The sequence below is a fragment of the Cannabis sativa genome, chromosome X, assembly GCF_029168945.1.
Source record: "Cannabis sativa cultivar Pink pepper isolate KNU-18-1 chromosome X, ASM2916894v1, whole genome shotgun sequence".
NCBI classification, from domain to species: domain Eukaryota; kingdom Viridiplantae; phylum Streptophyta; class Magnoliopsida; order Rosales; family Cannabaceae; genus Cannabis; species Cannabis sativa.
Window position 1 is genome coordinate 19,885,792 of NC_083610.1, and position 16,838 is coordinate 19,902,629.

The window sequence follows — 16,838 nt, forward strand, 5'->3', positions numbered from 1 at the left end:
GAATATTTAATTGTGATTGCATCAAATTAGATTGATAGTGTCTGAAAATTTAATATATACAATTAAACTAATTAAGGGAATTATATTTATACTATTTTTTTTTAATTTACAGTTTCAGTGGTTTTTGTGAGTTTCTATGTGGATTTAGTTGTTATTTAAGTTGTTTTGTTAGTTGTTATGTGAATTTTTATAAAAATATAAAAAAAAAATTATTTTAAAGTGTAAAAATGATTTTTTTTTTAATATTTTCATTTAGTTTGAATGAATGATTAAATTTTATGTTCTTATACGAAAAAAAAAATATATGTATATATGAAATTAATATTAATTTTTTTAATTGGATGGATCTAATTAATAGATACCAAATTTAAAATATTAGATGGATTTGATGTGATCCAATAAATATTAGTTAAATACGAATTAAACCAATAGATATACATGAAATATATTTATTGGATAGAACTAATCTAATTTAACATTTATTAGATGTTGAATTAATTGGATGATTGAAATTAATTGAATTGAATCAGATAGTAAAATCTAACATTTAATATATGATTGGATTGGATTGGATCTGAATAAATCTAAAAATATTAAAAAATATTAAATGCAGTTTAATGAACACCTCTAATTAAGTGGTTCACCAGTTGAAGAATAGTCTATTTCCAACTTATGTTATGATACTTTTTGTCTATTTTTGATATAAAAGATCAAAAAGGAGAAGATAGGGCAAGTGAATCTTCATGGAGCTTAAAGTAAATAATCTCACTACAATAAATTTGCTTATTAGGGGCAATTTGTTGCTCCTAAACAGTCACCCTAAAAGTATTATTATTATTTATTTATTTTTTTTGAAAAGGCCCTAAGAGCAACTCCAATGCAAGCATTTAAAAAAATAGCTAACAATTTTTACATCATTTTAAAATACTATATATTTTTTTTTCATCCACATTATTTTTGACCACTTTATTCTTAAAATTACTCTAATGCTAAACAATTTTAAAAATCATGAGAATGGACCCACACTCTATTATTTAATATATTATTAAATTACTTTTAATATTCTTAATATTATATTAATACACCTTTTTGATAGAAAAATTATAAAAAAAATAAAAATTAATTCACCTACCATTGCTTGACAGTAGTAATTGTAGTAGCCCACACAATTTTCTTTAGTGGTGAAGCAATAAAGATTGCTTTTTTTAGACTGACAAAAGTTTCATGAGCAACGAGCATTGGAGCTACTCTAAAAGTATTATTAGAGCAACTTTTGTTGCTCCGAAAAGTAATTTTTAGATTCTCTCTTAAATATCACCTCTAATCTTTTCAAAAAAAAAATATTACCCCTAATGATATTACTATTTTTTTTTTAAATATTATTATATCATAAATATTTAAATACATTTTATAAATAAATTCAAAAAATTAATAATATCATTTTTTAGAGTTTAAATTTGAATTAGTACCCATAAAAAAAGAGAATTTTCATAAATACTTTTTTTTTTTTTTTTTTTATGTTTATTTATAATTTTATAGCCTAAAATTTGTGTGGGTACAAATAATACCCGCCTAAACTTTCCAATATATATAGTTAGGATATTCATATTTGCCGCTTCATTTGAATAATGTCTTAAATTAAACCCACCGACCAACCAACGAGTCTTCCTCAGCACTCTAAGCATGAGTTTCGACTCCGCTCGCTCGGCGGGCTCTTCCGGCCAAAACTCTAAGCGAAGTCTGAATTCCTCCCGTTCCGATCTCTCCAAGAAGCAGAAGAAAGAGAAGAACCAGAAAACCCTAGGCGCTGCTTGGGGCTCAACTTCTCTATCTTCCTCTCGTTCTTCATTCCGTAAATCCCCTTTCTCCGATTTTGGCAGGTCATTTCTCTTTATTAATTTCGTTTTATGATTTCATTCGTATTCCTTAACCTAGAACTGGTGCCAATTCGAGAAATTGTTAGGCCGTGAATTGAGAATTCATGATCCCGAAACGGGAAATGATTTTAAAAGTTACTCTGTATAGTGGGCTTGGTTCAATTTCTTATGGGACCTAGATATATCTGCTCTGCTTCTTATATAGATTGTTGGAAACAATTTGACATTTTTGTGAGTTTAAGGTTTTTCTGTGATATGAAACAAAATGAGGAATGGGTTTGAAAATTGTGTGTTCCTATTAATTTCGTAGTGAAAGCTATTTCCCTTTTTTTTTTTTTTTTTTTTTTTTTTTTTTTTCATTTTCCTGGGAATTTTAAATTATTTTATGTTGATTTTTTAAAAATGTATTTATTTGTTTTATCCACTGTACTGGAATTTGATTGGCATTGGTGAATGCCCACTCATAAAATTTGATGCAGTTATATGGCAGAAAAGAATAAGAAACTTCATAATCAGTTCAATGGAGTGGCTTCAAATTCTTTAAATAGTGGCTCCAGTTCTGAGCATTCAATATTTACAGGAGTTTCTATATTTGTTGATGGGTTTACAGTTCCCTCCAATCAGGTTTGATTGCTTTCTGATTACTTTTTCATTTTTTCTCTAAAATGCTGAGAAGTGATAATGGTGGTTTATGAATTTGGGGCATTAGTATTTGTATTAGTTTGATTTTCGAAATAGAAGAGAAATAGGTGTGTATGGAGAATTAATGTTTATGTTGTAGAGTAGTGGAGTAGCATATATGATGTGAAGTAGTAGTAGCTAGAGTAAGTAAGATGTGCTAGTGATGCTGATGTTGTTGATGGGTCAAAGTTGAAAAAGGAGTTTTTGGTATATGTATATATAGATGAACGGGAGTTGTGGCGGGTTTAGAATATTTAAATTTGCTCTAGTGGAGCTTCAGCTTCCGCTCTTGATTTTCTTTGATAAATTTTGGTAAGAAAGATGGATTTGTTAAATGTAGAAAGATGGATTTCTTCTCTTTGTAATTGTAAAGTAAACATTTCAGGAACTGCGGGGATACATGTTAAAGTATGGTGGAAGATTTGAGAACTACTTTTCAAGGCGTCGTGTCACCCATATTATATGTAGCAATCTTCCCAGCAGTAAACTAAAAAACCTCCGGTATATATCAATACGTTCTTTAAATCTCGAGATATATGAACCTTAGACCTTCTCTGTATCTGATCTTTAAGTTTTTGATTCCGCCAGGTCTTTCAGTGGAGGGCTCCCAGTGGTGAAACCTAATTGGGTTGTAGATTCTGTTGCAGCCAATAAACTCTTGACTTGTAGGCCCATTATTGTATTTTTGTTTATAACTTCTAGTTTAGATTCATTTTGACATGATTCTTTTTTATTCCATTGAGCTTTTATGTCAACAAATTAGATTTGCTATTAAGATATTATGTATTTCTCAACATACAGTGGCTTAATTTGAAGTATGTTTTTGGTAGTGATACTTAAGAGTATGAACTTCTCATGTATGAGTCCAAATTATTGCTGGTGTGCCTTGAGAGCTTCGTGTGTGTGTTATGTTCTTTTAGCTCACTAGGTAGTTCATTTTTATGATTCCAGGGATCCCTTATCAACTGGTTCAACTTTCTGACAACCAGCCAAGGCTGTCAGATTTCTTTGCTACTAAACTCAGTTCCGCTTCAGAGGATTCTCGTCTTGTTAATTATGACAACGACTATACATATAATAGAGAAAGTCTAACAGAGGAGGAATCTGAAGTTGGTGAAGAAACTGAATACATGAACCAAAATAGAGGAGAGTCTGATGATACTGCACATCAAAAGAGTCAAGCACTAATTGAGGAACCAACTATTGGAAGTGAAAAGTCTTTGGAAACGAAAATACTGCATACATATAATCTTGACGCAGAAAATGATAGCTGTGTGAAACATTCTGTTTCTAGGAGTCCTTCTCAGCCCTCTGCCTCATTCAACAATAATCAAGATTCCAAAGCCTCACCAAGTTCACCAGCTGTTGGGTATTATGGGCGTCATTCAACTCTCACTGATCCAAATTTTGTGGAAAATTATTTCAAGGTACTGATCAACTTGTTTTAAACAATGTCTGCTGATTATTAGCTTCAACCCCCGCTCATTTATTTAAAATGCTATATTAACTTTTACCTTAGCTTTATTAATCTCCCTCCCTCCTCCTCTTTCATCTCGCACGGTGAGAGGGGGTGGAACACCCCCTATTGTTTATCTTACTGCATAGCTGTATAAGCCTATTAGGTACGAAGTACTTTCTGAATTCTGATGTTGTTACTTGTTGGATTATCTGGAATTCAGAAGTTCTTAGACATATACCATTAAAAAAAGCATTATGTTGGATTCCCAAGTTTAGTGTTCATGTAGCTTCTGCAACACACATTACCTGTTTGAATTTGCTGCAGAGCTCAAGGCTGCACTTTATAGGAACCTGGAGAAATAGGTATCGTAGGCGTTTTCCCTGCCAGTCGAAAGGATTCAAGAATACCAATTCCAATCATTCTTCTGCTGATTCGCTCAGGACAGCTATTATCCACATTGACATGGTAATATTAAATTTGAACCATATTCATTTTTATATTGTTTTTAATTATGAGGGTGGCAAAATGACTTCGTTGTACTTACTGTTCTGAAGATTTTTCAGAGTAGTTTTGACTAACTTTTTATTCATAGTTCTTGAAAATGTTGAACAAGATTTTCATGATCAAACATAAAATACTATAAAAGAATAGGACTGTAAAATTTGTGCTGAATTTGCCTCGAAAACGAGTCAAGACTATATTTGTCCCAAATTTCACAACTGCACTCCAATGCATTAGGTGTAAAATTAGCTTAGAAAGTCAACAAAAAATTGGAATTTTTATTGACGGTATATAAAAACCCTTATTAAGTATATAAATAAAATATAAAAAGTTATAAATTATAATAGTGAATTGCAAAAGAGTAAATAAAAAAGTTATATTTGTTGTGTTACAAATTTGACTTATGCTATATTTGGCACAAGTTTTATTATGTGCCAAATTTGGCCCACATTATACACTACTATTGGAGTTCAATTTTATAAAGATATGCTAAAAATTTCATATACACCACTTTTATAGCATCCCCCACTTCTATAGCACTTCACTGGTGATGCTCTAAAGCAGCTAGAAAATTTGGGATTGGTGCAATTTTGGAAATCCAAATATTAGAAGTTGCCAAGGTATTTTGGGTATTTAAGAGAGTATAATAATCCTTATTTGATGTTGCAGGACTGCTTTTTTGTCTCGGTTGTCATCAGGAATGATCATAAATTGAAGGATAAGCCTGTGGCTGTATGCCATTCGGACAGTCCCAAAGGAACTGCTGAAATTTCATCTGCCAATTATCCTGCTCGTGTTTATGGTAGGGTTTTTACCAAGTCATCTTAGTTAAAGTTACTTGTGCAATATATTCTGGACCTCATATTCTATATCAAAATTTTACTTCTATTTTTCAGGTGTAAGAGCTGGAATGTTTGTTAGAGATGCCAAGGCTCTTTGTCCTCACTTAGTCATTTGTCCCTATAACTTTGAAGCATATGAAGAGGTGGCTATTCATTTGACTTTCTTATACTACATTACTTTCGAAATTAATCGTATGATATCATTTACAAATCTTAATTATGTAGGAATGTGTGTGCACTTTTTTCTCTTATTTTTTTCCCTATTTCGCTTGGTCAGTATTTTATACGATTCATTCATTCATTTGTGATTTATTTTCATTATTTTATGCGTTGATAAAATCTGCAGGTCGCTGACCAGTTCTATAACATATTGCACAAGCATTGCAAGAAAGTACAGGTCAGCTTCTGTAACACATCCTCTACATGCAACTCATAGTTTACTTCTTACTAGTCCTTTATTAACATAACAGTTAATTCTAAATGTAGGCAGTCAGCTGTGATGAAGCATTCTTAGATGTTTCAGGGTTAGAAGGAAAAGATCCTGAGATTTTAGCTTCAACTATAAGAAAGGAAATTTTTGAGACAACCGGATGCACTGCAAGTGCTGGTATAGGTGGGAATATGCTTATATCTCGCCTTGCCACCAGAGATGCCAAACCAGATGGGCAGTGTTATATTCCTCCAGAGAAGGTACTCAATATATCTTGATATCGGACTTCAATGGCTTGATTAACGAGTGGTTCAGTATATGCTGCAGCCTCTATGTCACAAATGTAATTTATGTCATGATAGAGTAATGGATGATTAGTTCATCTTTCTCACACATTTTATTCTCTCATTTCATCATCTTGTAGTTGGTAATGGATGCTTTATTTAGTGCATGTTATTTCCAATGATTAGTATGTTGCAGAATATTATGTAAATACCTTCATGGTTAAACTTTGGTATTTAGGTGGATGATTACTTGCGCCTACTACCAATCAAAGAACTACCAGGAATAGGACATGTTCTACAAGAGAAGTTGAAGAAGCAAAATGTTCATACCTGTGGACAGCTGTGTTTAATCTCAAAGGTATTTTTCTCTAGTTAGTTTTCAGGAGATCTGCTCCACAATTTGAGATCATTCTAGTTTCTGTGATTATTAATAAAGGATTTGCTGCTTGGGTTTCTACTTTCTCAGGAATGTCTTCAAAAGGACTTTGGAGCAAAAACAGGGGAGATGTTATGGAATTATAGTAGGGGAATAGATACTAGACTTGTTGGGATCATTCAGGTTAGATTAGAACATGATTTTGACTGACTACATATATCTGCATTAACATATCTGGTTTGCCTTCTTAATTTTCTGAAGAGTCCTCCATATTTTAATGTGGCCATCCTTCCATTTTGTTGCCTTTCACATAACTGAGAATTGACAAGTTGAAATTGCATGTTTATCTGTGCAGTACCATTCTGTTTTCAAACCATACCTAGGAGAACAGCTGATTATCAATTTAGCTTCCATCTTTTGATATGTCTAAGAAGTTTCATCTTTGCTAAATTAATTTGCAATATGCAGGAAAGCAAGTCCATAGGAGCTGAAGTGAATTGGGGTGTGAGATTTAATGATCCAAAAGATGTTAGTTTACTATCTCACTTTAGGTTTATTGTTTTTTTGAAAAGTTTTGACACTCATTTTTCCAGAGTCAAAACTTCCTCTTGAGCCTTTGCAAGGAGGTCTCATTGCGCTTGCAAGGATGTGGAGTGCAGGGGCGCACATTCATCCTTAAAGTATTTGCCTTTTCTCAAATTTCTTACTTATTCTAATGATTAGTTACTGAAGGCTATTAAGATGTTGACTAGGAAGACTTATGTTCTTTAAATTTATGAGAGTTGTTATTTCTCTGTTTTTGGTGCACGGATAAACTGACATTCACTATATCAGATTAAAAAGAGGCGAAAAGGTGCAGAGGAGCCTGCAAAGTATTTGGGTTGTGGAGATTGTGAAAATTTGAGCCATTCCCTTACTGTAAGATGTTTTCATTACAGAAACCATTTTCTATTTAGAAAATATGCAAATATGTGGGTTACAGTGTATGCTCATATTTTTGGTTTCTTTATTATTATGTTTCAACTGTTGGGGCTAAAAATCTAACATCAATAAAGGCTTTTATAGGTTCCAGTTGCTACTGATGATGTTGAAGTGCTTAAGAGAATAACAAAGCAGCTATTTGGGATGTTCAACATAGGTAATATTTTAACTGCAGCATGAGGTGCATTGTTAAAGTTGCTGAATGTTAGAGCACTAGAGTTTTTCTACTTAATGTTCTTAGAAAATCAGTTTATAAGTTTTCAGAAAATGAAACTTAATATTCTTGTTAATCCCTAAATTAAATGTACATTTTTGTTCAAACAATACATTTAGTTATTTTTATTTGTTGTGCCAATACTTTACATAAATTTATGTTAATATATATTATAATTATTAATAATTATTAGAATTTGTATACCAACTAATATGTAACTCACAAACCTTATAAACAAATAATTTAAAATGGTTTTTATTTTATTTAATTATAGGATCACAGATGCTCAAAATTATCACTTTTATTGTCATTTTAACTTACAATATAATTTACAATTAAATATTGTATTATCACTATTAATGCCAAATTATGGAGCTTAATTTAGGTTTTTCAAGCTTTCGAGTCAGTTTGTTAGTGCTTATTGATGTGTTGTGTTGTTCATTTGTGCTTGACATCTAAGCCTTGCACAATCTACGATATCATGTTGAGTCTAGCCCATGTCCAGATTTTCTGTGTCTATGGGCTCATGTCTTGTCAAAACTTCCGGTCCACATTAGAACATTGTTGAGCTCTCCCTTTAAATGAAGCAACTTTATTGAGCTCTCCCTAGCAAAGAAGCAAAATAATTATATATATTGATCTTCCTGTCGTTTTGGGAATTAATTACTGTGGTTTTCTATCTTTGATTATTAAGAAGGCAAAATGAATTATTATTATTATTATTTTGCTTTGCTTCCATGCCTTTACATTGACCTGTTCATTATTTTATACCCAGATGTTAAGGAGATTAGGGGTGTTGGCTTGCAAGTTTCCAAGCTTGAAAATGCAGATTCATTTAGGCAGGGTGCGTTGCTGAATTATAATTGTTGTTAACATACCTATGCTCAGTATAGTTACATTACAAGTTACAAATCGTATGAACTTACTCATTTTACACTCAAGTTTTTTTTCTTGTGCTGCTCAATTAGACTAAAAAGGGTTTGTATCTTTTTTATATATTGGTAGTTACTAATTTCTATCTGATCACTAAACTGGGCATTATCTTTACTGTTTGAAAGGTTCCGAGAAAAACTCTTTGAAGTCATGGTTGAAATCTTCCTCCGTATGTTCAGAAAAATTTGATTATGTACCAGGGAAGAAGACGGCAGTAGGTATGTGAGATTATTGTCTCGTGTCTCGTGATTTTATCGTTGCTTACCTATATATTTTAGGCAGTATTGGTACATAGGCATTTTGTTCTAGATCAATTTACTGAATGATGCCCATGTTACAGATTGTGAGGGACTGAGATCTGATGGAGTTCGTGGACAGTTATATGAAGATACACTTGTTACGAACTCAGTGGATAATAAGCCCTCTAATGGGGAATCTAGCTTGAACTCAAATTCAGCACCTCCACCTTTTTCTCATCTTGATTTTGGAGTTATTGAGAATCTTCCTCCAGATATTTTTTCAGAACTAAATGAAATTTATGGAGGGAAGTTAGTTGATTTTGTTGCTAAAAGTAAAAGCAAAGGGAAAGGTACCAGCCTTACAGAAGCTCAATTTTTCTTCATTATTATTTACCTTTTTCAGTTGTGATGCTTCATGTTTTTGTTCTCATATTTATTCAGGAAAAATGAACGAGGGAGAAAGGCTTCCCCATCACAATCTGGTGCTTCAAGACAAATTATCAAGTAAAGATGAGGTAAATTTTTCTACTTTGATTCTTTCTTCCTTTTTTCCCTTCACAATCTGGTGCATCAAGCCAAATATCAAGTAAAGATGAGGTAAACTTTTCCCCTTTGATTCTTTCTTCCTTGATTTGACTTAATGTATCTAGGTTGTTGCTTGGCCATATCCTAGGCAGAAAGTAAACACAGAAATTTTTCTGTTTCGTTAATTTTCTGCTTGTGAATAGTTATAGAAAAGAAGATAGTTTGAAAATCTGATCAATTTTTATGTAAATAATAGTAAAACAAAGGGTTAATAGCACCTGGGGTCTTCAATCTTTTCCATGTATATCACTTAGGCTCCAAACTTGTTTTTTTTTTTTTTATGTAGTGTCTAGGTACTCAATCTTTACTTTTGGCTCACTTTAGTCCCAAATGCTATATTCCATCCGAAATCTATTAAAAACCCATGAATTATGTCATTCCAAAGGCTTCTTCTGCCACTTCCAAAACAAAAATGGCTTGTTGAGGACCTACCCACCCACAGTCCAACTCGTCAATGTCGTTGTTGTGCTCTCTGGTGAGAGTCAATCTTTTTCATCTCGGTTTCAGCTGTAGTCGTGATATTTGTTTTAACAGATTTTGGATGTAAACCTTTGGGACTAAATTGAACCAAAAAATAAAGGTTAAGGAACTAAACACTAAAAATACAAACAAGGTTGGGGATCTAAGTGTATATTGTTAAGGACCTCAAGTGCATTTACCCTAAAAAAGTTAGGATAAATCTTACAAACTCAGGTAGCAGCAGAAAAGCACCATATCAGAAAGAATCCTTTTCCCCCTAAACTAGGGCTCCTTGAATTTTTGTTTTTGTTGAAGCCTCTTCTAGAGGCAGAGGAAAGGTAATGCTACCCTACCCCATTTAGGAGGGCGTGTCAGAAGGGGTGTAATATGTAGTGAGCGAGTGTCATTGGGAGTGATGAAAAAAAATGTCAGTGTATGCCATTACTTATGCTCCTTGTTTGTAATTTTGAATGCATATATATGTTTGTACTATGCATCAGAAATTTTTCCGCCAAATACTGTTATCTGAGTGATATGTGTTATATTTCCTTGATTGCATGCATGGTAGGCCAGTAGTTTTGCTTTTAAAAATGATGAGATAGTTAACTTAATTTGTGTCTTCTGTTAGGTAGAACAGCCACACTTAAAGCCTTCTATGGGAGGATCTCATGATTTTCTCAGACCAGATCTTGAGAATACTGATCTAATGCCTTCATCTTTGAGTCAAATAGATGCATCGGTGTTACAACAATTGCCTCAAGAACTGAGAGTCGATATACTTGAGCAGCTTCCTGCACATAGGTTACCAGGACTTCCTTTGAGTTCTTCCTTGAGCCCTAATTCAGAACATCCATATCCACAACAATCATTAAATATCGATGAGGTTGAAAATAATCTTGAATCAACTGATTCTATGTCAAACTGCGACCTCTGGGTCGGAAGTCCTCCCAAGTGGGTTGATGAATTCAGCGTGAATAATTGTGTAATATTGAATACACTTGCGGAGATGTATTACAAGTCAGGGTCAAATCAAAGTTTATCTTCAGTTCTACGATGTATCACTTTGGAATGTCAGGGTATTCTAGATGCCCCTGGGTATGTAGGTTGGCAGGAAGCTATAAACAAATTTTCGGAGGTTGTCAAGCAGTATGTCAAATTAAAGATTGAGCTGGATATCGAAGAGATCTATATTTGTTTCCGTCTGATACAAAGGTATGAATGGTTTGCTAGTTTAATATCAAGCTGCAGGACAGAGCCATTTGATTGTATTGACAGATTTATGAAGTTCTTTTTCTTTTGATATTGCATTTCAGTTCAGTAATGTTGTATCTTCTTACATTTACAAGAGAAATTCTCCCCCATTGTAGGAAAAATCAATTTTGAATTTTTCGCTTGAATCTAATGGCACTTTAATTGACAATCATTAATACTAAAAAGAATATTAAATCCAGCTTTCCGTACAAATTATTAATAATTTACTTTTATTTTCCTTACAGATCTATATTATTAATTTGTTTTCAGGTTCATGTCGAAGTCAAAGTTTCTCTTACATGTTTATGACTCTGTGTTTCCATATCTTCAGGTAAGTTAATAAATGGTGTTTGGTTATTTTTTATATTATGCGTAGGTATCTTTGTGATGTTTGGCCTGGTGGTCTGGCCTGTTCTCGGCAGCCCACAATGGGTAGCTGATTAGTATGACACGACACTACCCATTATTTACATGGTATGTGGTGGGCCAATAGATTTAAAAATTGGTCTAGGTGTACGCTTGAGGCACACCTTAAGGCAAGGCGGTTTTTTGAAAAACGTATCCGAGGCTATGCCTCATCTGCTGTCATTGAGGCATACACCTCACACTGATGGGGCGATGTGTACCGAGGCGCATGAGGCGATTCTTTTCTCTTTTATGTTAATCATCTTTCTATGCAACATGTCATGGTTTAGATTGTACCATTAGGGTGAGCTTCATGTTTTCATTTATAAGTTGTGCCTCGTGTTTCCTACCACTGGTAGCAATTATAATTATGTACCAAGGCCATTCTACCTTTACATGGGCTGAGCCGTCTGCCCTATGTGCTATCACATAAATGCATATCCCACCTTGCATTATGTGTGTGGGTTAGGTCGGTCCAATCAGCCCTACTACAGTGTCACGCCAGGGGTGATCCATCTTGGCACTGTAACAAGATGGGGGTTGGCCTAAGTCCACATGTGCATCTCTAGGTTTAGGAGATCAGGCCACGTACAATTTTAAATGGTTTTACCTTTCTCTTCTTTTTCATTTTGCTTTATATTGTGACTCACTTTTTTTCAATTTCTTTGTTCTATATTCTCTAGGCATCTGTCAGTGAAAGCTATGGAGGTAACTTACGCTTTGGTTAGTGCTTGAATGTGATGCATTAACATCCAAAGTGGAGATGGTTTTAAAGGGATTTTGCAATGAAATTCTCACACTTAAGGTTGGGTTAGTCCCTTTGAGATAATTTTCTTGTATTTTTCTTTAGCTTTAAGAGCGCTTGATATGGTTTATCATCAGGATATAGGAAATACATTTAGAAAATTGTAGAAACAAATTTTCTTTATTTGTTACTTACCGACTTCTTTTGGAGTCGTTTGATTTTTTATTCAGAGCTATATTCTGAACTCTGAAGTTGATATGGCCAACAGGATTAGAGCACAAGAGTTAGACGAAAATGGCTCCCAAAACGGCATCATTTGAGGTATTTTATGGTCGGAAATCCTCTGCAAATACATCATACATCCTTGGAAATTGAGCAGCACAGCAGTTGATCATTCGTTGAGGGATATAGACTCAATGTTACGCCTTCTAAAGGTTAGCTTGTATATGTTGGTATTAGAGTTTAGATCTTCCTATGGCAGAGAAGAAGAACGGTGAGTCAGAGATGAATCTTTTATGAAGAAAGTAGAGCTGATGAGAGAGAAATTGTTGAAATTAGAAAATCCTTGAAACGAGTTCAAGAAATGCAGCAAAAGTTTAGAGAAACTTAAAGGGCCCTGCCTGAATCCTTGACTCAACTGATCAAGAACTTGGCAGTAGTTCCAACAGAAGGTGCGGTGTCAGGACAGATCAGACCAGAGTGACAGTTGAGAAGGTGGCATGATGCTGGTGTAAGGCAAGGGTGTCACTCGCGGGTGTGAAATGGGGACTTCAGTAGCTACATTGAGGGTGGTGCCTGTGTAGGATTGGTTGACAACGGCGAAGACAAACAGTGTAACAAGAAGTGTAAAGGGGCCCTTAAAGGTGATGCTGCTAGCTTAAGTGATCAAAGATATGGTAACTTTTCTGGAACTATTTTTGTTCTTGTTTTCTATTATTGGTGTATGCCATTTATATTGTTGTTGATGGAACAAATTTTGCTAATTTGATACTTGTTCTTGTTCTCTTTGAATATATTAAGTTCATTGATTGATATTTGAATTTACTAGAATGGGAAAAGACGAATTGGCTGTTTTTTATTTTATTTATTTTATTTTTTTAGTGATGATTCAAGTAACAATGAGGAGAGACTTTTTTTTTTTTTTTTTTAAGAAAAGGTGTGAAACTACGAAGTTATAATTATGAATACAATAGCTCGTAACTTCAGTAAATATTCAACTTTATTGTGAAAGTTAAAACAGAAGAGAAAAACTGAAAAATGGTAAAGAAGATCTAAAGTTGCTAAGGAAATTGGTTTTCTTTAAATTTCATGGTAAAAATCGATAAATCTTTTAGAACAAGCATTGATAAAATGAAAGATGGGCAAAATTAGAAGTGCAAAGTGTGTTGTGTGTTGTCTTGTAAAACATTCACCTAAGCCATACTATTATTATTAGAGCATTACCATAAGGAAAGGAATCCTAGGGTGTCCAATATTTTAGGACGTGATACATTACTTATAGTGAAATATTAATTTAAATTTAAATATATAATACTCGATATGAATTTTATATTAAGAATTTATTTACCTGTCACACCCAGAGTGGCCACCAACTGTTGACACAACGCTTGCACCAAAAAACAGGTTGTCCCATTCATATGCCCAACAGTACAAAGTTTACACTATCTTTCCACATAAAGTTTAAGTGGTAGTAATATAGATCCTATAATAAGTTTTTTTTTTTAAAAGTAAAATTTTAACTTTTTATTTTTGAAATGCAAAAATATGTTTCATAATTTGTATTTGTATTTTTTGTTTCTTTTATTTAAGTGACCGAATGTGAGGTGAAGTAGGTCGAAGCCGAGGTCCAAGTTGGGGGGCAGGGGTTGGGGTAGGGAGTCATGGTTAGGGGTTGTGGTCTAGGTTGGGGTAGGGAGTCATGGTTAGGGGTTGTGGTCTAAGTTTGGGGATAAAGGCAAGAGATTGGATTCGGGAGTCGAGGTTTGATATCATGAGGTCGGGGGCTGTAGTTCAATCTTGGAGCCGAAGTTTGGATTTGAGTTGGGGTTTAGGGTTCGACATGAGGTCGAGATTCAATTGCAGGGAGTCTAAAATATTGATTAAAAAGAATACAAATTATATTATAATTAAAAAAAGATGTATAAATATATATTTTGAAAGTAACTTATTTTTAAAATGTTTAAAATTTTAATTTTCATAAAAATAAATTTACAAAATATGTTTTTATTTTTTTAAAATCCTAATTTAAATAATAATTACAAAACACACCCATTTAGATCTATGTTTATGATACATAATAATTTTTACTGTACCGATATAATATGCCCTTAAATTAGCACAGTTTGATTGTTTTATTCCCAATTTTATCTATGATGAGATTCATTTGTAGTTATATATACTATCAAAAGTTGATTAATAATTTCTCACACATCTATTAAAAAAAGAGACATGTGCAACAAACTACTTAACTCAATATTGTAAAATATTAAGAATTTCTTGGAAAATATAAAATTCACTATAAGTACAATGAAAACCGTCATCAAATTAAAAAGCATAAGCTGCATGTGATTTATTTATTTATTATATATATATATATATACTAGGCAGAAATTACGTGTAAATACACGTATGTTTGTATATCTCGTTAAAGGAAAACTTAAAATTGAAATTGATTCAATAAATAATCATATACAACGTCTCTACAGCTGTTGGGATTGTAGGTTGAACCAAGTTCAGAAAAAATATAATACAAGTAAAACCTTCATGCTATAGAAGTTATCTATGGCTATGAAAAACTTAATAATAGACTAAAAATTTAGGCCAACCAAGACCAAATAAGAACAAAAAAAAATTTCATCCAACAATCATGATATCCACCGACTTCTTTCGAACCAAAGTATTGGAAGACACTGACACATCCAAACTTTAGTTCATATATATATATACATAGATTATGGCTTTACCGTCACTTGTATCTAGGGCCTTCTTAAACAGTGGCACATTAAAATATTAAACATCAGTAAATTAATATAGACAAGTAATTTTCACAATAATAACTTAACGTCAAATAAAAAATTTAATATTCACTTATATTACCACTGCACAAGAAATATGAATGATGGACTTCTTTAGTGTGTCACTCAAGCCAAAGGTCCTCTGCAGATCAAAACCCTCCAAGATCTCTGTTTTATAACAACTGCATAAAATGAAAAATAGATAAGAGAATAAATAATAATAAAAAAAAGTGATATTTTGCAACATTAATAACATTGACAGATGAAAATATAGAAGTCTAGAAAATGAGAGAGAGATTTACTACTTGTCTGTGATTGTATATGAGCAAATAATATATAACAAACAATTACTACTTATGCAGTTTTGATACTCTGCCGCTTCAGAAAGTTTGGGTTGCCTTCCACGAGATGTATCAACTTCTTAGAGTTCGCATCTCTCCCAATATACAAAAAAATATGACCAAATAATGTCAGAATAACATATTACAAAACGTAAACATAAGCTAAATTTGGGAACACATATTAAATATATTAATATATGTATGCATATATGAACATAAGCTTTGGCTATAATGATTATGAAGATGATGATCTTGATCTGTCTGACCTTAACAAGTCAAGGTTAGACATTTGGAAGGGGACAGTCCATAGCGGAGATGGTGAGTTTTTGGAGGATGATCGAATGCGACACAATGCTCGATCAGGATTTGTAATCTACTATCTTCTCTACCAATACTTTTTTTTTTTTTTTCTGTTGCACTTTCTCACCAACTGTTTTCTCTTGTAGGGGGCCAACAAAGACTAAAAGATGGAGATATGAAGATAGTAGGAATGAACGGTGCTGCGGGTATGTAAAATCGTATCGACCTAATCGTTGTTCGCCTCAATCGACAATTCCGGAGCTTATCAATCAACAACAATTTTATATCAATTCTGATTAAAAAATTGAATGTTCTATTAAATCGGTCTACCGACTTAAAAATCTTCTATTCTCTCGCTTATTTGTTGAATTTTGAAATTGGAAATTCAATCGTATGTCACCATCTTTCAATCGTATAGCAACAATAGGTGATTGATATCACAAAAGTCGGGGGTTGACAAGGGTTGACAGTCGGCTTAAGAGTTTAATTTATATTTACTATTTTAAAGTTAACGGGAGGGTTTAATTTCTGTTAAATTTAACAGAATAAAAAATTTAAACACCGTTAAACCAAGAAATGCCGTTAGATAGATGTTAAGCAAAAATTTTCACATTTAACATATTAAAATAAATGCAAAACACAATTTCACCTATGCTGAATTATAGCATAAGAGTTTATTAACTTAAGTTCGACCCATCCAAGATTATAAGAATAATCTCTTAATTACAATCCTTTTATTTAAAGGAAATACCCTTTGATTCCAATTACAATGACATTAAATAATTAAAATAAATTTGGGAAATTTGGGGTAAATTTGGAATTGCAGCTGAACTCAGTCCATTTAATTAACCGAGCTGCCTACATACCTTCTTTGTGAAGGATCAAGCCACTTGTAGTTCAGAATACGGTATTTTAGAATTT

At 33.0% G+C, this 16,838-nt stretch overlaps 1 protein-coding gene across 2 annotated transcripts; it reads left to right on the plus strand.

The window, feature by feature from the left end:
* Positions 1–1,592: 1,592 nt before the first annotated feature.
* Positions 1,593–13,307, plus strand: LOC115703016 (DNA repair protein REV1). Of its 2 annotated transcripts, XM_061105224.1 has the most exons (24): positions 1,596–1,880; positions 2,357–2,501; positions 2,944–3,059; positions 3,147–3,223; positions 3,510–3,985; positions 4,342–4,482; positions 5,188–5,320; positions 5,415–5,503; positions 5,707–5,757; positions 5,847–6,050; positions 6,313–6,432; positions 6,541–6,633; positions 6,919–6,978; positions 7,044–7,130; positions 7,285–7,368; positions 7,516–7,588; positions 8,421–8,489; positions 8,704–8,796; positions 8,919–9,167; positions 9,259–9,332; positions 10,490–11,073; positions 11,383–11,443; positions 12,201–12,322; positions 12,531–13,307. In XM_061105224.1, the coding sequence occupies exons 1-23, from the start codon at positions 1,684–1,686 to the stop codon at positions 12,243–12,245; spliced, it is 3,321 nt and encodes a 1,106-aa protein (XP_060961207.1). In that variant the 5' UTR covers positions 1,596–1,683; the 3' UTR covers positions 12,246–12,322; positions 12,531–13,307. The 2 variants fall into 2 exon arrangements, with proteins under 2 accessions (XP_060961208.1, XP_060961207.1); XM_061105225.1 differs by lacking the exons at positions 11,383–11,443; positions 12,201–12,322; positions 12,531–13,307 and having other exon boundaries at positions 1,593–1,880; positions 9,259–9,414; positions 10,490–10,629.
* The last annotated feature ends 3,531 nt before the right edge of the window (positions 13,308–16,838 follow it).

Excerpts from the sequence above, each read along its gene's own strand:
- LOC115703016 (XM_061105224.1), top strand. The coding sequence starts at position 1,684 with ATGAGTTTCGACTCCGCTCGCTCGGCGGGCTCTTCCGGCCAAAACTCT. Across the intron at positions 4,483-5,187 it reads CTATTATCCACATTGACATG|GACTGCTTTTTTGTCTCGGT; the intron begins GTAATATTAAAT and ends TTGATGTTGCAG. Across the intron at positions 9,168-9,258 it reads AAGTAAAAGCAAAGGGAAAG|GAAAAATGAACGAGGGAGAA; the intron begins GTACCAGCCTTA and ends ATATTTATTCAG.